Below are 21,198 nucleotides of genomic sequence, written 5' to 3' on the forward strand. Positions count from 1 at the left end.
GACTCAGCCCATTCTTTCCATTTCTTTATGCTTTGTTATATAATATTAACTTAGCTGTTAGGCTCTGTGACACTAGCAGAGGCTTACCAATTCTAATATTAGAACCAGCAAGCCTGGCCCCACACCCTTGGCAGATGTCAACATCAATTTCAGCACAGTGCATCTCAACCAGCATCCCAAACATCCACTAGAAACCCATCTGAATTAGGAAATGAGCTGACACCCACTTGCTACCTTGACCTTATAAATAATCCCAGGATAAAGCAGTAATTTCTGGTTCAGAAAAGCAGATGGAGATTAACTTTGATTGTTGAGTATTATCTGAGATCAAGTCAAAATATCAATAGCTCATATAATAATAGCAATAGCGGCTACCATTGTGTGCCAGGCACTGAGCTAGTTGCTTAGATGTACTCTTGCATTTGAGCCTCATAACACCCTGTGGAATAGTTACTCTTATCTCCATGGTACAGATTAGAAAATCATCGACTGAAGAGGTTAAATAACTTGCCCATGATCTCTGAGCTAATAAGTGGCCTACTTAACATTTAGGCTCCCATCTGTCTATCTCTAAAGCTACTCCTGACATCTAACAGCACACACAGGGCGCCCATGTGAGGACTACTTTTGGGCTAGCCCTTGATGTCAGGAGAGTAGTTACCATTTTTCTCTCCATGAGCGTGTCCCTTCCCCCTCCCCCAGCTCCCATGGCCATTTTTTCCTAATCCTGTGAATTTCTTTGGCATCTTTGGGTTGTAGGTTCTCATAAAAGTAGTTCAGAAAAGAATGCTTGCCCCCACTGATTTTATTATTTGTTTGTTTCATTTTATGATAAATTAGGAATCCTTTAAGTTATTTTTGTTCTTGCCACAGAGTTTCCATACTAGAAGAAAAACTTGTTTAGGGCTGTCTAGGATAGCTTTAACAACCCTTTCATTCCCTCTAGGGCAGTGGTCCTCAACCTTCCTAATGCCGAGACCCTTTAATACAGTTCCTCATGTTGTGGTGACCCCCAACCATAAAATTATTTTCGTTGCTACTTCATAACTGTAATTTTGCTGCTGTTATGAATCGTAATGTAAATATCTGATATGCAGGATGTATTTAGGCGACCCCTATGAAAGGGTCGTTCGACCCCCAAAGGGGTCACGACCCACAGGTTGAGAACCGCTGCTCTAGGGTGATAGGGATTAACTAGTACATGCTAGAAGCAGGTGATAGGATCCTCTAACCCACTTCTTTGGAGCACCTGCTGTATGTCAGTCACTGAGCTAGGCACTGGGGATAGAGATTGAGAAAGACAGGCCCCTGCTCCATAGACCTTCCATTCTAAACATGTGGAGAGGGCTGATAGTTACGTAGCATTCCAGCAAGTTAAGCTTCTGTAGCTCTAGATATGTCTGAAGTGCACGTGGCTAGGACTGAGACTGGGGAAAATGTCAAGTGGACACAGGTTCATTCCAGGGTAATCTTCCTCCGTGGCTCTCCCATCATTTTTCTGATCTGCTGGGACCTCTCTTCGCCCTTAGTTGCCCAGCATTCTGTCTGTGATGCCAAAGGGTACTGCCTCTCCTAATGTGAACCATGAACTATACCACTTCCTGTCCTCAAGATCAGCCCCCGCCCCCCGCAGCTGCCAAGGCGTCAGCCAGCCACCCTAATTAACTAATCTCTGCCCACTCCTCTCAAGTGAGTGATTTCTGTTGACCCTGGTTCTACTATTCCATCTGTGAAATGGGAGAGTTGGTATGTTGGGAAGATGGCAGGAGAATGAGCGGATGTGGATGGTGGCCGCTCCTGGGTAATCTCAAAACAATCACTTTACCTCCCAGAGCCTCAGTTGCTAAAAAAAAAAAAAAGAAAGAAAGAAAAAGGAGGGGTCTGATTGGGTCATCTCAGAAGTCCTTAAGGGTCAGAAATCTGTGATTTGAAAGGGTCATTTAGCTCTTTAGAGCATCCTAAACCAAACAAAAGCTATGATTGTCTAAAGCTAAGGAGCTTCGGAGGAAGAAGTCCAGCAAGGCTCATTGCAAGGCAATAGATCTTTCAACTTCCCTTCCTGGGGAGAACTAGTGTGGGCAATGGACTCGCATTGCGATTGCTTATGAAATGAAAAAATGACTCTTCATACGCCCAAATTGTGTTTAATATCTTAAGCCTTCAAAATAGCAGGTTTTAACTGTCAGCCACATCTGCTGACAAGGATGTGGGTAACTCAGCAGAGACCAGAATGAGCCAAAGCATCCAAATCATTTTCTTGTGTAAGTGACCAGCTTCTACTTCTTGTTATCTGTCATTTTACTCCACATTGAGGTCAGAGTGGTAAAGCCATTATGCAGTATACATTTCCTTTTGCTTAAAAGACATGAGATGATCAAGACAACAGGCTAGGGCACTGAATCACTCTCACCAGCCATTTCCAAATGCTGAAAGTAAATATGCATAGATCTCTTCTGCCTGGGTATATTAATGTGTTGCATATTCCCTGCAGAGCTCTAGTTATTACTTAAGTTATTTCATTTATGGAATCATGTGAAATCTCCTTGCAGAAATCTAAAAGATGAAAAGGGACTGCTTACTGCATAGCTGTCTTGTCTGCCTCTAAAGGTGTTGCCTGAGTGTGACAAAGAGCAAGTGGTCCACACAATGAATCTTTTGCACAATCTAAATTAGCAGAAAGAGCAGCAAAGCCAGCATAGTTCTGCAAAATGCTTCTTTTGTTTTCTCTAAGTGTGGTCATGATTTCACACAAACGAAAACTTATTTTTATAAGCCTGTATTTGGTGTAATTTGAGGTGTGAATTCAGCCATTCATTGCTTGAACTTTTATTATTTCAGAATTAAGGTAGCATTATTTAGACTTCTTCATCTCCTTTGAGTCACATTTTCATTTTTTTCCGACTGCCCTTGAGGAAAACAAACAACATTAAGAAAGATTAATTTTTTCCCAATGAAAGCTTATTGTATGGTGACAATAGTTTTAATCTCTTTAATGTATAAGGGAGAAGGATTGATCATTGATAACATTTCTGTTGATATTTTCCAGATATCATTCTGTAGCAAAGTTTCTTAATGTATTTTTGTTAAATACTGTAGGGGGAAATCATTGATACCTAGATTATAAGTTTTATGACTTTAAACATTATTTTTTTAAATGACTATGTTTGGGGTTGGGTGTGAACAACTTAAAACATTAAAATTCCCATCAAGATTTCAAGTCTTAGGTGTTCCTCTCCTGTATTTTTTACTGGGTCAAAAGCAGCTCAAATATAAGCAAGTATGTCCTTTGTCCATTTAGTTTCAAAAATCACTTATATTTTGTTTTATGAAATGAGCTGCATTGTCTTTGTGATTTAATTGATGGCTGGGGAAAAATATACACTTATCAGAAACCCTAGAATCTTACTTGTGGCTACTTCACAAACAAATAATAAAATAGAATTTTATTTTTTTGTTTTTTATATTAAAAATGAGATAGGAGAGAATGGAAAGTGACATTGCATTTTCAGCTTATAATTTGAAAGCATAGAACATAAGTGAAATTAAAAGATCACCATAAGTGTATCACGAGATGTCCCACCCTCCCCAACTCAGGCAATCTCTTTGTGAGAACTCAACTTGGAGATTTAAAAACCATTGCAATAAAAATGTAATATTAAAAATGCCATACTACCACTACAGCAAGTATGACAAATATGTGACATCCTGGGAAATTACAAAATATTTTCTTATCCAAAATTTGGTATTTCCCTGGTTGAGTGGCTCAGTTGGTTGGAGCATCCTCCTGTATATCAAAAGGTTGCATGCAGGTTCAATTCCCAATCAGGGCACTTACCTAGGTTGCAGGTTTGGTCCTCAGTCAGGGCGCATATGGGGGGCAACAAATCGATGTTTCTCTCTCTTTAAAAAAATCAATAAAAACATATCCTTGAGTGAGATTTAAAAAAAAATATATATGTTATCTTTCTCTTAGAGTGTTTGAAACCAAAGAGTAGAGCAAATACTGTTTTATAGTTAGCCTATTCCCGAATGCCTTGTTTGTTTCTTAAATTAATTCATGGACCATGAATGGGGGGAGGAAAATAACAGGAACAACAAAGTACCCTGGTGATATGATAGCAAATACCACTTCCTAATGCTTACTCCCTACCTCAGAAAATAGCTTTATTTTCTTCTCTCTTGTGCACCAGTTGATTGCAGAACGAGAAAATACAGGGCAACTCTGTTGTTTAATGTTGTACCATTAACTCCACCCACACAGCGCGCTTCATTCTACGACCCTCATAACTTTGGGATGAAGCATGGTGTTTTGTTGCTTGTTTACAACATAATCAGGCAACAGACACAGTACATAAAAGGTGTTACACAGCATCAGACATATCAAGAATACCAGAAATTTGTCTACTTTGTCAATAAGACCATGCTAAACTGTACATATCAAGAAGTTCAAGGGAAGTAATATAAAGCTACTCCGATAGTTGTATACTTTTATCCACCACATTATTTTGAACCAACATTTTGTACCTTTAAATGTAGTATTTATACTTGTCTTCCGAAGTTTAAGGATTTCATCCTTCACTCTCAATATTTCTCAGAAAGGAACACATCTTCCCGTCAAAATTATTGGATGACTTTGGCAACCTTGGGCCACCTATGAACTGAAAAGTGTTCTATGTGTTGGAGTACCCAGAATGGATCGACCAAAGGTTCTCTTTTGGGAAAGTACCAGCCCAGTGCCCGAAATGCCGGAGAGTGGAAAGTCCTGGTCTCGACAGGGAAATGACGGTAGTGTTCTTGGAGACAGTGTTTTCGCATGGCTGACATTAATGACAGCCCGATGCTCTGCACTCACTGAATGTTTTCATTCCAGAAGAGCATCAAAACCACTGAGTCCTTTCAAGTCATCTTCTTTTACTGCAAAACCAGAAACCATGCCGACAACGACTTTCGGTAATAACCTGTGTCCCAGCTGCAGGCTGTATTAAACGCCTTGTCATATAATTTTCTAATTTGTGTGTAGGTAGTTGTAGCAAACAACTTCGTTTATTTCAGAGCATGACATCAGAAAGCATACTTGAGTGCAGCAGCGATGGCAATGGAATCAGAATTTCCACGAAGCCCACTCTAATTGAACGGTATGGTGAGGAGAAATAAAATATGAGGCTCCGAGTTTCCTCCCAAAGTCATATACATTATTAGGTAATGAAGCTGATTTTATTTTAACAAAAGTACTGGGAGGTATGCTCCCACATGAACATTGCCCCTTCAAGGCACTCAACTGGGGAGGCTAATAAATACTTGTGCCAAAAATGCTCACGGTCACTGCCAAAAACCCATATGCAATTCCTCTTCTGGAACTACTTTAAGCTCCTTTAGCAGTGTTTTAATATTTTCCATCGTGGCCATTGTTCTTCTGGAAAACTGAATTCGATTTTTGAAAACAACCAATAGCTAATAGTAAGAGAAGAAATCAGCCCAGGCCATTTTCCTTAAAGAAAAAAAAAAAAAAGACTATAAAGTGACAAACTTGTCTTTCTCATCTCATTGGTACGGAGAACAGTTGCCAAAGAAGTGGTTCAAAGTAGTTTGTGGCAATGACATCACTACTTTGAAGGTCAAGCCTCATTTTGGTGTAGAGACTGATGCCAGTGATTTTATTGGAAGAAAATATTGGCCGCTAATTTTCTTCTTCCAGAAAATTAACGTGATAGATGACAGCAATAACAAAAACAAAGGACATTCGTCCTAGCCAGTTTGGTTCAGTGGATAGAGCATCGGCTGGCCCACAGACTGAAGGGTCTCGGGTTCAATTCTGATCAAGGGCACGTACCTGGGTTGCGGGTTCAATCCTCAGCCCTGGTCCAGGCACGTGTGGGAGGCAACCAGTCAATGTGTCTGTCTCACATCGATGTTTCTCTCTCTGTTTCTCACCTCCCTTCCACTGTCTCTAAAAATCAAGGGAAAAAAATATCCTGAGGTGATGATTAACAAAAAAACAAACCCAAAAAAAGGACATTCAAAGGCAACACAGGAGCACCTCCACCCAAGCAGTAGGCGTCCATTGTCTAGATCACCCCACTCCTGATCATACAGGTTTCTGGTTGGATCAGAATTACTACTCCCTGACTAACAAAATTGTACAGCACACAGTGAGTGAGGGAAGCTGAATGGAGGGAGAACCAAAGGGAAACTCCTGCCCAAGAGGACCCCAGAATGGTGACTTGCGTTGTCATAATCTCTGGTAATCACAGGAGAATTCCGACTTCAGCCACCAGTTCAGAAGTCACTCAGAGGCAACAGAGTTTGGTCCTGGGGCAGCTCAGTGCTTTTACAGCAGTCAGCACAGACTTCGCTGTTTCTGGGCTGGGCAGACCTCACTCAGCCATGGGGGTCAAGACAAGGGCACACTGGGAATTCAATGGAAATGGTAGTTGTGACACAGAAGCTTTCCCCATGAAATGTCATGTGGAACTATCAATATTTCATCCCATTTCACAGTTCGATGGTTTGGAGATACAAAAATGAGCTTTCTTAAAGCTTCACTTTTTAAGGTTTGGGAGATGTTACTGAAGAATGTAGGAACTGCTGCTTATTTTCTGGTCCCCGTGCCTTTCTCCCAGGGCTTGTCTGGGCTTTGCTGTAGGCGGGGAAGAACAGCACCGGAGTGAAATTCGTGGCAGCCTTCCTGGAGAAACCTCGGAGATCTTAGATCTGCTCCTCGGGACCTCACACCCCTTGACCCACTGGCCACTTATACCCATTGCTGAAGTCTTTGTAACTCACTTCCCCCAGTTCAGCAATTACTCTCTCAATACACACACCAGACATTAATTCAAATAACAGTTAATACAAATTTAAATTCCTAGAATATTAAAATATATCATTAGGCTCTAACCGGTTTGACTCAGTGGATAGAGCAGAGGCCTGCGGACTCAAGGGTCCCAGGTTCGATTCCAATCAAGGGCATGTACCTTGGTTGCGGGCACATCCCCAGTAGGGGGTGTGCAGGAGGCAGCTGATCAATGTTTCTCTCTCATGGATGTTTCTAACTCTCTATTCCTCTCCCTTCCTCTCTGTAAAAAATCAATAAAATATATTTTAAAAAATAAAATAAAATACATCATTAGTTTAAGATATTCATTATAGTTGGCTCTTGGTTTTCAATTTTCTCCTACATCATCCTTTTTGCTCCCCATTTTTTGGTTATAGTTGAATAAAATGCGGGGCCTGGCGAAGTCCACAGGGATGAGGAGTAGGAAACAGTGGTATCAGGTGGGACTGAGGTCTCCTCGGCCCCTTGCTTCCCTCACAGGTTAGACTGAAGGCAGCCTGAGTGCCACTTTCAAAGGCTGGTTTTCTCCATGTTAATCTCTTCCTTAAAGCCTCATTCAGGAAGGTCCCTGGAATGACACAATATAAAAATCACACGGATATTTTAAAACCATTGCTATCACTATACCTAAGATCTCCCGGCTTCATTGATGATGTTGTGTTTACAAAGCGACTTGAACTTTGATATAGGTTCTCAAAGACTATTTGTAAAATTATGTCCAAAGAAAACATACTTTGAACTTTATTAGGAATGTCCAAAAATCAAGAAAGAAAGGAAAGGAGGAAAGAAAGGAAAAGAATAGATTCACTCTAAAATGGACTGTGCTATCTAATTGGCAAATGAAATGTCCCACTGCGTACCATTCACTTCAACAGACCCAGAAAAGGAGAAAGACTTGCAGTGTCATAGATGGATGAATTCACCCTCAAGAAACATTTTGATATATTTCTTTGGTAAGAGTTATCTGACTTGCTATTGACAATGGTAAATTTTATGGTCAGGTTATCAGTTCATCTTGCCTAACTGACAATTCAAAAAGCTGATTCCAAGAACAAGAAATTGGCTTCAATAGCAAGACTATTTGTTTATGTTAGAGGGTGGGGATGGGTGAGGACCAGGTAAGCTTATTCTTGTGACATATTTTAAAGGATATTTTAAATGAATAATTCCTGTCAGGTGTTAGCTATCTTTCTGATTATTGATGGATGTGTTTGAGGTGTGACTGATTTCTTTTTAAACAAACATGCCAAGATTATGCACCCCTCCTCCCCCTGCAAAAAAAAAAAAAAAAAATCCTGTCCCATTCAGAATTTCAGTTTGGAAGTCTGCACACTTCTTCAAATGATTTTTTCTGCGCCTTTAAAAAATTTTCTTTTAGCTCCATTTCTTGGAATTGCTTTCAGTGACTGCTTTGGGTCCCTTTGAATAGCAGTGAAGGCAAAATAAGGGCAGTTCACGGTGAGTAGTTGGGTTAATTTCCTGGAGCATTGGCCTCACTCCAGCCTCCCCTCAGGACACTGGCTTCCCAACATCTCACAAGGATGGCGCTTGTCTGCTGAGTACGCTTCGGTGTTACCGCCAGACCCTGCTTCAGAAGTTACTTCTCTGTGTCTGATGTCCTTGGGATGGCCTTGGACTTGGTCCTTGACATATAATGCCTTAGACAGTGTAGCTGCGGACCATGTAGCTTGAGGTCCTAAAATGCTTTACTGATGGAGAATGTTTTCTTTTGAGAAATAAACAAATAATGAGAGAAAGAGAGATGGAAAGGGAGAGGGAGGGAGAGAAAGAGAAAGAAACAGCTTACATCTGTCCTAGCACATTCCATTGACATTGTTTACCTTGAAGGGAAAAAAGTACTTTCTTCTCCATCAATACCATATTAGCATTGTGTTGCCCTGTCTCTTCTATACTGGCAGGGTGTGGTATTAAAAAGAATTCTCTTTGATTGACAGTAGTAAACATTGTGGTGTGTTTTTTTGTTTGTTTTGTGTGTTTTTGTAAGAAGACAAAAAAAGGAGGGAGCAGGTGTATTGGAACAGAGTGCTCTACTCCAGTGAGTACTCTGCCTGACCTTTCACTCTGGACATGATGAGAACACTTCAGGGTGCTCCCCTTTCTAAACCAAAATGTGAGAAAATAGACAAATTGGTTGCCAGGTGAGCTTCTCTTCCACTTTTTTCCACCACTTCTCCCTGAGTAGATGGCACCTGGTGGATTTTGCTGTAAAAAGATGTGTCTACTGTTGGGGAGGTGACAATTTGACTCACGCTTACTCATCAAATGGCAGTGTGAGATAGCAGGCCCAGGTCTGCAGCACTTACCCGAGAGCAGATGAGGGAGCTGAGCCCTGAAGGAAGGTGGTCACAAAGTGTGACAGGTGTTTTGTAAAACTTGCTCATTACACAGGTAGAAGCCTCCTAACCTTAGTCCATTCTTTTCCCCACTTCACCACACAGCTCTTAGAGGTCTCTCTCTCTCACTTCCTCCACTTACCACCTCTCCAAGAGGCCAGGCTGTGGGCTTTCCCACAAAGTGGGCAGCTGACATAGTGTGCACTGTTTCTTCCAGTCATGCTTTGTACCTGCTGTCACTTCTGTTAGGCCTCTGCATTAGAAATAAAGCTGTTAAACTCCAAGTCTTCAACTAAAAGAAACATAATGACCTATCCCTCTTCATTCTTCTAATAATTCCCTCAACTCCAGTTGCAACTCTTACCAAATACCACCTTCCTTAAGAGATAAGTGTTGGTTGCTTTGGCCAGTGTGGCTCAGTTGGTTGAGTGTTGTGCCATGCACTGAAAGAAAGATTGCTAGTTCAATTCCCAGTCAGGGCACATGCCCAGGTTGTGGGCTCATTCAGAAGGCAGCAATCTATATTTCACTCTCACATGGTTGTTTCTCTCTCTCTCTCTCTCCCTCCCATCCTTCCTCCCTCTCCCTCTCCCTTCCTCTACCTCTAAAAATCAATTTTTAAACATTAAAAAAAAAGATAAATGATGGTGATGATAGATAACATTATTGAGCACTTACTATGAGCTAGGCATTGATTCAACAGGCACTGTATTTGGGCACCATATAATAATGAGGTAATGAGGTAGGGATCCTTTTCAAGGCGAGGAAGATCAGGAACAGGTTAAGAAATCTCCTCAAGTTCTCATGACTAGTATGTGATAGGCAGGGATTCAACCCCAGGCTATAGAGCTTACAAACTCAATCTTGACACTTTACCTTCAAGATTGTATTCAACTCCTTTCAAAAAAGTTTTCTCTTCCATCCCTAATTCGTACACAGTGAAGCTAATGTAACAAGATGAGGGGTGCTGACAGGCTCTATGTACCTTCTGCATCCCTGATGCTAGTCATGCAGGTTCTCAGCAAGTGGTGGTGGGACTGGCAGCTGGATGGAGCTGGGTGTGAGTGTGTGGAATGTGTGATGTGTGTGTGTGTGGATGATGATAATGATTTAAGATGGTAGCAGCCATTGGCATTAAAAAGGACCTGCTATTCTGAGCTCCTGCTGGGACAGTGAGATGTGCCTATAGCCACTGCCGCTGTTAGCCATCAGACCCATGTTTCCTTCTGATGTGAAATGTGCCACTGTCACTTGTGAAACGCACTTCAAAACCTCGTTTTACTGAAATATCAAAATGTGTGAATGGTGCACTTTTACTGCAAATTAGGAAGATGCACTTATTCCAATGATAATGTCACACTCACTCACTCACGAGGCAGACACATTGCCAAATGCTGGAAGGCTGATAGCAGGACTTTCAGGATGGGTCGTGAAATGTTTGCAGGCAAGAGAAGCTCCTTGGACTCCAGGAGTAGAAACTGAAAAATGGGATGATGTTGCAAACCTTATTTTGCTATCTTCTCATGGCTATGGCATTCTTACCTCACCTCCAGGGCATGACTTACATAAAAATAGGTAGCGTCAAGATAAACACCCAAGATATACATTTCCTTTTGTTTGGGGGGGGGAGGGTGGGATGACATTTCTTAGGTGTTGTAGTTTGTGAATTGATGCTTAGATGTCAGACCTTCTTAAAATAAATCTGTCAATCTCTCACCTTGGTCCAGAGCATTCCTTCTCCTCATGTCTCACAGCTGCTTAACGTCCCCAAGGCGCTGCTACCTTTTTCTATCTTTCCCTTTCCTCTGAAGACACAGCCTTCTGCTCTGCTTTCTCCCCTTTGGCATGGGCCATAGCAATACATGTGCATCAGATTTCAGCAAGCATTGTTATCTGTTTTCTGATTGATCGTATATATTTTAATTAAGAATGGAAATGTTTCTCTAATAAGCAAGTTTAAAGAGCATGTGTTTTGAGAGAGTGTCAGAGCACACTCTTCAGGCCATTTGTCTGGTTATTCCTCGGCCTGGCTGCACTGCCTGTCTTAGAAAAGCATTATGAAAGAGAATTTTCAAAAAATCAACAACATTGAACTGCATTCCTGAGGTGCATCTTTGATGTATTTATTTGAAAGCTTAGAACTCGCCATGTCTATTGTTTTTATGTCATTGGCTACGTCCTGGAAATTGTAGGTTGAGAACCTAGAAGAACTTTTCTTCCAGGGGGAGTTGATCACTGATCTTTCAAGATCCTACAGCCTTAAAATGATTAATATGGCAACACCTACCTGGTACACTTCTCTTTCTGGCAAGTCTAAGTAATTTGCTTGTGATTTTTAATAAGACCAGACCCTTCCCTGGTCTCTTGCCCAAAGTTCTGTTCTCCCAGTTAATTGTAGGGAGACTGTGAAGTGGGAGAAAGCATAAAGTGGGGATCTGGGCTGTGGGGTTATCCTCTTAACCATCCTCACCCACTAAAATGGCCTGTAGACCAAGAAGGTTTTGGTTTCACCAGTCTATGGCTGTGACTATGGATCTGTTGTCATTTTAGTCTTCTATGGCTTAATACAGAGAAGTGTGAATGTATTTTCAAGGTTTAAAGTTATAATTATTTCCAATCTTTTGCCGTGAATTCAAACTTAATTTGGTTGGGGAATATTTCTTAAGTGATCTATTCAATGAACAGTAACTGATCTTCAAAAAAACCATCCAAGTGAATGGAAAGAAGCAATGGGTTCCTTTACCTTGTAAGCTTTGGTGACTTAACCTAGATTCCTGTTATTTTGACCCACTTCTGCATCTCTGCATCCAGCTGACTTTTGTGATGGCACTGTAAGTGGTCATAGAAATTGTGCAATTGGAATTAGCAATCAATGGCTGACTTTTGAGGTAGAAGACTTTGGCTCTTTAAGGAGTATTCTGAGGCAAACAGAATGTTTTGAATGATTTATTCAGTGAACTGTAATGTTGTATGCTAAGCTGTATGCTGTATGCCATACTCATAGAAGTCATAGAACTGATATAGATTTTAATAAATGTCCTATTTGTTATAAGACTCGTTTCTGTGTCAATACATTTTCCTGTCTTTGGACTTGTAATTGAAGCACCAGGTTTGTTTATTTTTATATTATATGTACCCATTTAAAAAAGTAAAAGCATCTAAATAGAAGTACCAAGATTGTACAATGGGTATAGCTTGAGGTATGCATAGGCAGATGCAAAGATAAGAGAGCTATAAAATGGAGTGGTTATCTTCTTTGGCTTAGATATGAGAACTTAGGGGGAATTGTATAAAGGAAGGTTATTTCATAAAATGCAGTAAAAGTAATTCTGATGTTTTTGGCTACGCAGAAATGAGATAAGATCTCCAGATTTGGTTTGGTTTTAAAGATGTTCTTTTCTGTTGTTGTGAAAAACAGACTCTGAATGATGAAAGCAAAGAGCTGACTGACCCCGTTGCTCTCAACTGTGAGCAAAGGAAGACTTAACCTAAATGTGGCAGAATTGTTCTTGCTAAGGGGAAAAAGGTATTGGTATCTAGAGTGAGGTTGATTGCTAGATAAGATTAGAGGCAGTTCTGTGACTTTTTTTGTCTAGTACGATCCAGAATTATATAAGGGACACACACCCATAGTTGGAAAAAAAGTTACTGGGAATTTCCCTTCAGCAGAGTCTAACCACTTAGTACTATAAAGTGGATTCTCTTTCCTGCTGATGTGAAATGACAGTTAACCCACACTGAGAGGTTCAAGAGGAAGATTTTTATTAGATGCTTCTGATCTCAAGGTCCTAGAAGATTTTCCAGAATTATATATGGAAAAAAATGCAGTTAATTCTAAAATCTTAGAGGGACCTTATTCCAACTGGGAGTAATTTGGCCAAATGGCCAGATACCTGTCTTGGTCCCTGATTTCTCAAAACCCCACAAATTCTCAGCAACAAATATGTTTCATTGTTTACAAAGGCAATAGAGAGGTTAAATTTAAAAAGCAAAAAAGAAGAAACTACTCGTATTGCTGATCTTAATGGCATCACCTTCTATTGGATGATAATTTATTCAGGATTTGACGCACTGGATAAGCGAAGTGAAGTATTGGGAAGCTGCTTCTCTTGATATTCAATTAATTTATTCAAGGCTTTAGTTGGTTACTACCTAGTTACCCAAAAAGGTAAAGAGTCAATTGCCTCAAATTTAGGTATTTTTGTGTATAACTGTGTAGTAGGAGAATTCTAGAGAGAAATGATTCTAAAAATCAAAGTTATCCATTGTTCCTCTATATGAAAGTCTTCTTTCTCTCTGATTTGACAGAATTTCCCTGTCTAGGGACAAAGAACTCATTTGGTTTTGGCTTTTAGCAGAGATACATATGCATCAGGGAATGTGAGTAAGTTTCTCTGGAAAGCTTAATCTAGTAGGGATAGAAGCATATTACAAAGGATTAATATTCTGTTCCCATTGTCAGAACTAGCTGCATATTCTCAGAAAGCCACATGAGAAGATGTGCCTGTTGTCCTTATGCTTCAGAGATTTCCTGCAAACACAGCTCCGCTTTCTTTGAATTTCGATGGGGCATTCTGGCCCTGTGTTTTAACTCTTATGCACCTTTACCTGTATAAAGACTAAAGGGAATAGTCGAAGTTCCAAAACTCCAATTTTGTCTTTTATTTTAGATCTATCTTATTTGCAATTGCTTGACCTCTCAGTTGTTTAAGGCATGCTTATGTGTCTGTATCAATGATTTTTAAAAAGCTGTTGCGTTTTCAGCAGAAACCACAGTCAAGTTAAAGCCTTTAAGAAGTGGTTTTAAACAGTAGGTAAGGGATAGGACTTGGGAGGGGGCCAAGTAAGGCACGGGACTTTTTTCTTTAATGTTTACAGTTTGGCAGGGCCCTTTGAGTCAGATATCAACTTAATACTAAGGCTCAAGATGTCAGAGGATGACACATATGTTTATTGTATTTATACATGGGGATCTTGCCATTTCCACGATGCTCCTGCAAAACCATACAAGCCCGGGTGAGAGTTTAGTTGAGTGACTTTGCTGGTGACAGCTGGTATAGAGAGGTGACTTCTCCTTCGATGTGCTCTTTTTCTCTCAAGTAGAGACTAAAATACTAACATCTGGATGCATTGGTCTCTCAGAAAGGCATTTTAGGAACCAACAATTTAAAAAAAAAAACAAACTAAGTCTAGCTAGCAGATGAAAATTACAGTTCCGTATATTCAGTATTCTCTTTGTGGCAGAGCCTGTTGTGGGTAGTGAAGGCGCGGCGTCCTGGTCCTTGCCAAGAATGATATGCCAAGCTTCCTAAAGCTTCCCTCCCATTTATGTAGGTCTTTTCATCTTCAAAGAGCTTTGCGAGCATTCATTTACCACCACCTGCCTGGGAGGTAAGAATTATTCCCATTTTATAGATGGAGGAAGTGGAGATGTAAGTGACTTGCTTGAGGCCATCCAAGGAGTGGAGGGTCTGATGGAGCCTTGGAAGGATTGCCGACTCCACTTCTTAACTGGATAGACCTCCATTTCTTACTCTCATATCATTTCCCCTTGAGTTCCCCAGGGAGATAATAACATAAATTTAAAGGCACCAAATAATCTTTAAAAGGAAAGAAGCACCAAGTCTTTCTGCTTCATGGCTGGCTGCCTTTACAATTATGTAGATACTGGGAAATCTAGACATAAGTCATTTAATCCTCCTGAGGTTCATTTTCCACATCTGTAGAATGGGCATAATGATACCTACCCGCTATTCAGGGTTGTTGTGAGCACCAAAATCTAAGCAAGCTAATGAGGACAAAAACTTACAGAACCCTGCAAATATCAGGCATTATTGTTGCTGCCAGAAATGACCACGAGTCTATACCAAAGGGGTAAGGCTTTTCCAATTAGGGGGCTAATTGCTTAGGTGATGTTTAGTGAGGATCAAGTGCTGTCATGAAAGAATAATCCAAAATCAGTGGAAGAAAAGACTCGACTAAGGAAACATATGAATATCATATTTAGTATATACTTAGTGGACAAAATGGCAGAAGAAGTTGATTATCCGTTTGCATAGTATGCAATTGAAACTCAGCCCTTCCCTCCCCGAAGGACCATGGAACAAGCCTGGGCTGGGTCATGGGAGACATTCATGCTGCACTCCAAGCCAGGGTCCAGGATGACAAAATGAGCCAAACCGTTCGAAGCCACCATGAGATGTAATGAGAGCTCTCTGCAAACCCATGTATGGGGTGGCCAGGGCTTTCAGGGGCAGCAGCAGCAAGAGTACCCACCGCCATTGCACACAGCACCTTTGCACACTGCAGAGGAGGGCGCCACCTCTAGAAGGATGGTTTGAAAAAAGGCTCCCATCTGGGCAGACAAATTAGGAAAAGGCTCCCTTAGCCAGGCTGTTCCAGCCTCTGTGGCAGGACTCACAACCAGATGAATGTCAGCCCCTACGTGTGCCCCCTGGCCTGGGCTCCACTGGGCAGGGCACAATGTCCTTGGAGCTAGGAGGTGGCTAGACCAGAGGGGCCACAAGACTCTAGAAGCCAGGAATTCCCAGCATTGCTTCAGGGAAGCAGGCAAAGGCTATGCCACTCCACCATCCGGCCTTGACATGCACGCCGGGCTGTCGTCAGGCCATGCAGAGCCTTTAATACCCAGCAGTTTTGAACTGGGGATAAAATAAAGTGACTAATCCATGAAGGACTCAAGCCATTTTACTGAAAATAAAATCAAATGCCTTGGGGTTTTTCTTTTTAATCTTTATTGGTTTTCCTGCTTACAAAAGTAATACATGCTGGTTGTAAAAAATTCAAACATCAGAAGTATGTAACATAGCAAGTAAAAAGTCCTCAATATTTTCCCTCCAGAAAAGCAAAAAACAAACAAACAAACAAAAAACACTGTCAACAAATTGACGTAAAAGGTATTCTTTAAAGCAGTAGCTCTTGACCATTTTTGCAAGACACACGAAATTACTTGCCGTTCTTATGTGACATATTCTCATGGGTGTATCCAGGGTTTAGCCATTTCCTGGCAAGCCAGCAGGAACCCCGCCCTGTGCAGTCTAATGCAAGAAAATATGTGATTGTGCAAGTGAGCTAGATGAAAGGTATTATTGAGGTAACCTTGGGTCCAAATAAGTTTACTTTTATATGAACCCATCAAAATGTTTAGTCTTTTTGCCATTATTAATAGCAAATTCTATAGGACATATCCACACCTGATCGCCACCTAGCACTGTGTGCAGCAGACAGTTAAGTGCCAGTGCTGCAAAGGATTGCTGTGGTGGCTGGTATGAACTGCCTGTCATATTATTTGGAGGCTAAGCAGCTTTTCTCTATCCCCACTTTGGAAAGAGCTTACGGACTGCAGAAAATAATTTCATTTCGCTATAAGACAGGATTTCTTATCAACAATAACAATAATAATAATGACCGTGTGTTGAGTGCCAACAATTTCTAAGAACTGCGTGATGTGCATATATATAGAATATATATACTATATATATACATATATAATAATCGTTTATGTGCTGTGTCATTTATATATCATATCATTGAATCTCCACAAATGAAACTGAGGTTCAGAGAGGTTAAGTAACTTTCCCAGCCTTAAAAATTGTTAAAACTTGGTATCAGCCACCTTAAGTTCAAAAACTACTTGGAATTTTGTAAAATGGAGAAGAATGACTTAGAAGGTTGATGATTACTTCCAGTTTTAAACTAGTCAGGTAACTCCCAGAAAGACATCTTGATATCAGTTCGAAATAGTATGTAAGTTTAACCAAATTACTTAGAACATGTCTTTTGATCCTTGGTAATGGTTGCATACCAAGCGCAGTAATCTCCTGATGTTTGTTACTGGAGAGATTGGATCTTGGCAGTGCAGAATGGTGAGAAGGGGGAACCCTACATTTTTTTTTAAATAAAATACTTTCTAAAAAATATATTTTTATTGATTTCAGAGGAGAAGGGAGAGGGAGAGAAAGAGAAAAATACCAAAGATTAGAGAGAATCATTGATTGGGCTGGGGATCGAACCTACAACCCAGGCTTGTGCCCTGACTGGAAATCAAACCATGACCTCCTGGTTCATAAGTCAAAGCTCAACCACACTGAACTGCACTGGCCGGGTGGGAGCCCTAAATTTTTAGTTAGACAAAAGGACAAAATGTCCCCAAATTTCAGTCTTACCTCTTCCTAGCATTCTGACTTTGGACAAGTTATTTAGCCTCTCTGAATTTGTCTTCTCACTTAAAAAACGTGGATGGTCATGATGATGATAATGATACCACCAACCTCATAGGATTGTTGAAGTAAATGCAACAATGCCTTGCATTATAAACACAAATACATGTTCACTATTTATCGAGAGTGAAGTGATGGGTATAACTCATACTATTGTATCTTTTTTAATTCTTTGGGAAAACAGACATTTTTCTCAAGACCAAGATATATCCCACAGTAGGTCCTGAGAAATAAATGAGGTGTTAAGAATGCCAGTGCCCATGTTCTTGTCCCTTTTATAATTAAAAGTAAAAAAGCAAACTTTGTGTGGAAGTCCATCCAAGGCTCAATGACAGCCCAGCCCAAGGACCACTTGGCTAATTAGCACACTTGCATTGTCGGATTTCCTGACGCCCCGCTGCCGCTTGTTGTCAGGTCGTTGAAACTGCAGAAATTTGCCTCTGCAGGTGTGGAGCGCCTGCTTGAATTACTCAGGGCGCATGAGAGAGCAAATTATTTAGGCAATAGAGCTGAAAATATAGGCAAATGAGAATTTTTCATAGCAAGATTGTTCATTGTTAAGCCAATTCATGATTATCTGCGTGCTTCTTGCTTCAGATATTCCCCTACACAATAAACCTCTTTGCTGAGATGAATATGTATGTGGGCTAATTTAATCAATATACTTGTGACAGGAGTGGTGTCTGACAGAACTCATCCTTTGAAATGCTGGCTGAGTTAATGCGTGCAGTATATCTATGGGCCAAGACTCATAATTTGTGTTAAAAGAAGATTATTTTGAAAAGACACAAGACTGCCTGTTGGAAAATGGAAAAGCCTGAGGGATGGACAGCAAAGGGCAAGGGGTTTTTTTGCCTTTTCCCTCTTATTGGACTGAAAACTAAAATTTATGGAACTAAACTGCCTTCCTTTTGAAAAATTTGCAAGTCAATGACTACATTTTTTTTTTGTTCTCAGTGTTACTGTTGAATTCTGTAAATTGACTAAAAGGCGGAGGGGGCGGCTTTTGTGCATTGTTAGATTAAATGGGAGGCTGAGTGCCCTGCTCCAATCTGCAAATGTTTGCTTTCTGGAAATATCAACATGTGTGATCAGATCACATTCAGCGAGTTTACTCTTCGGAGCAGGTGTATTTCAGTCATTTCTTAAAGAGCACTTGTAACTGAAATTGTCTTCTGAGATAAGATTGCTCCCCAGGAGGTAGGCTAGTGGAATAGTTTGGTCGGACCAGCCAAAACCCCTGAACCTTGCTTTGGAGAACCTTCCCATTGCCATAATTACCACGAGCTTCCTAGTGAAGCTTGTTCTAACGAATTCTGATTCTTTGGCCCACATTGCCCACTGGAACTAAGCACAAACACAGTGGCTGACAGATGGCCTCCTGCTTGAAAATACAAGTCATCTACAGTGAGTATAGATGACTCACTGGCCTCCATAAATCTTGTGAAATATATCTTAGCTTGAGTGTCCTCCAGATCTGAAAGACCCTAGGCCAGTGATGGCGAACCTATGACAGGCGAACTCATTTTTTTGGTTGATTTTTCTTTGTTAAATGGCATTTAAATATATAAAATAAATATCAAAAATATAAATCTTTGTTTTACTATGGTTGCAAATATCAAAAAATTTCTATATGTGACACGGCACCAGAGTTAAGTTAGGGTTTTTCAAAATGCGGACACGCCGGGCTCCAAAGGTTCGCCATCACTGCCCTAGGCCCTAGGGCAGTGGTTCTCAACCTTGGCTGCACATCAGAATCACCTGGGAATCTTTTTAAAATCCTGATTTCTGGGCCTCAGGAGCTGAAACAAGACTGAAGACCAAGAGTTTGAGAGCCTAACCCAGGCTAACAAGGACCCACCCTCCTCCTAGCTAGACCATGAGCCATTCCAACGGTGAGAGTGCTGGACCAGAGTGGCACTCCCAGGACCACTCCTATCCCGAGCAGACCCCTCTGTATCACTGGCAGGATCACAGCAGCCATTAGCAGGCATTTTGATCATTGGCTTAAAGATCATCATTTCACTTCTGATGAGTAATCCACTAAGAATCCAGGCCCACTCAACAGAAATATGCCATTTTCCATTTGATCCAGGCACAGTTTTACTCAGTGTTCCCAATAGGTCCTGCCCAGGGTCTTCATCCTATATAATAAACAGGTAATATGCAAATGGTTGTTACGCCGTGATGTGTAATGACGGATCATCAGGAGGGCAGGGCAGCAAGCTACAAGCAGTAGAGAGCTATAGGAGGGCAGGGCAGTGAGCTACAAGTGGGGAGAGCTATGAGTGGCGATGGGCGGTGCGGAGAGCTGGGGCAAGCGGCAGCGAGCACCTCGCGCACGGGCCACTAGTAGCTTATAAAGGACTAACTAGATGTGTTGATCTCTCCATTGTTAAGATGGAATCAGGATAACGCTTGAAAAGCCTGTTTAGCACTAGTGCTGCTTTAATTGCATCAGATAATTTTGATGCTGACTTGAACCCACAGGGCCTAACCACGTTTGCCTATGTCTAATTTCTGTGAGTATAGATTGAGGTGAGACATTCGCAGAAGCAGCTTGGTGCCAGTCTTCTTTATTCCACGTATAAATTTTGTTTAATAGATGATCCAAGTACTTTGTGTTGCCTAATTATTCGATTCCTTAGGGGTCAGGGTCGGGGAGGCAGGTTCTCATTATAGGCTAGTTAATTCAGATGGGAAAACCCAGGCAATAACTCTCACCTGATATCACCTTTCAGCTACCCCTTGGCTTTTGTGAGTCCCTGAAAAACGTTGGGCGTTAGCTATCTCGTCTCCAGTTGCAGACAATCTGTAGCACAAAACTTTGCCTCGACTGTATTAGAATATTGGAGGGACCACAAATGTGAAACATTATTAGGTTTCAGATTTCATAGAGAATTTTCCTAGGTGCTAAGGATAAGGAGGCAGACTTGGAGGTGACCATTTTTGTTAAATGAAACCTTATAACGTATTAAGTTGTATAACTCACAAATAGACATATTTGACAGTGTACAAAGACAGTGTTATTGGGTTTTAGAAAGCTTCAGGATTATGGAAAATATATTGGACATGATATTTTGAACCATCTCTAACTCTGGACAATAAAACTCAGTATCTCAACACTAAAAGTGATTCATAGGAAAAGGACTCTCTGATTAGCTTGCACTCCCTGGTCAGTACTTGTACTAGTTCCCTTGAAAAGAAGTTAGCAGGCACACGTGCTTTATAATGAGGTTAAATCCAAGAATTTCATGTGTGCTGTCATTGTTGAATACAACATCACATGAAATTCAAAGTAAGTGTTGTGGAAATTATCCCAGGATATGGGATTACATTGGGAGAAAGAGTGGGCTGTGTGTAAATGTGTTACTTATATTGCGTAACTTACATCATTGCTTTGTGTAAGGCATGGGGCCAGATAGGAGCTATATGAAAATGAAATACACTTGGGCACTTGGCCTTTGTGTTTGTGTGTGTGTGACTTGTAGATAATCTGATATGATATCCAGTAATGAAAACCATGGAAAATAAACCTACCCTAATGGAACATTCCAGGTAGACTGGTGAACACTGCCATCCTGTATATACACCTCAGTGTGGGTCTCTTTTTTTTCATATACAAATTTTATTTCATAGTTGATCCAAGTACTTTGTCTTGCCTAATTATTTTATCCATAGGTTATTTTTTAATCCTTAATTATGCTATGTCCAGCTCTGCTCAAGATATAATGTGTTTGCTTAGAAATGTATGTTGTCATATTTGAGAACT

At 40.8% G+C, this 21,198-nt stretch overlaps 1 protein-coding gene across 4 annotated transcripts in view; it reads left to right on the forward strand.

Annotated features, from left to right (window-relative positions):
- Positions 1 to 21,198, forward strand: part of RORA (RAR-related orphan receptor A) — a 583,196-nt gene that overhangs the window by 525,698 nt on the left and 36,300 nt on the right. Inside the window, exon 1 of one of the 4 annotated variants that reach the window (XM_014535500.1) lies at positions 4,299 to 4,950. The exons of the other annotated variants lie outside the window; for them this stretch is intronic. Within the exon in view, the coding sequence (XP_014390986.1) occupies positions 4,692 to 4,950 (259 nt within the window). The 5' untranslated portion in view covers positions 4,299 to 4,691. Of the gene's footprint in view, positions 1 to 4,298; positions 4,951 to 21,198 lie in introns of those variants that run through there. 4 annotated transcript variants of the gene reach the window in all.

Source organism: Myotis brandtii, unplaced genomic scaffold (genome assembly GCF_000412655.1).
Source record: "Myotis brandtii unplaced genomic scaffold, ASM41265v1 scaffold144, whole genome shotgun sequence".
Classification (NCBI taxonomy): Eukaryota; Metazoa; Chordata; class Mammalia; order Chiroptera; family Vespertilionidae; genus Myotis; species Myotis brandtii.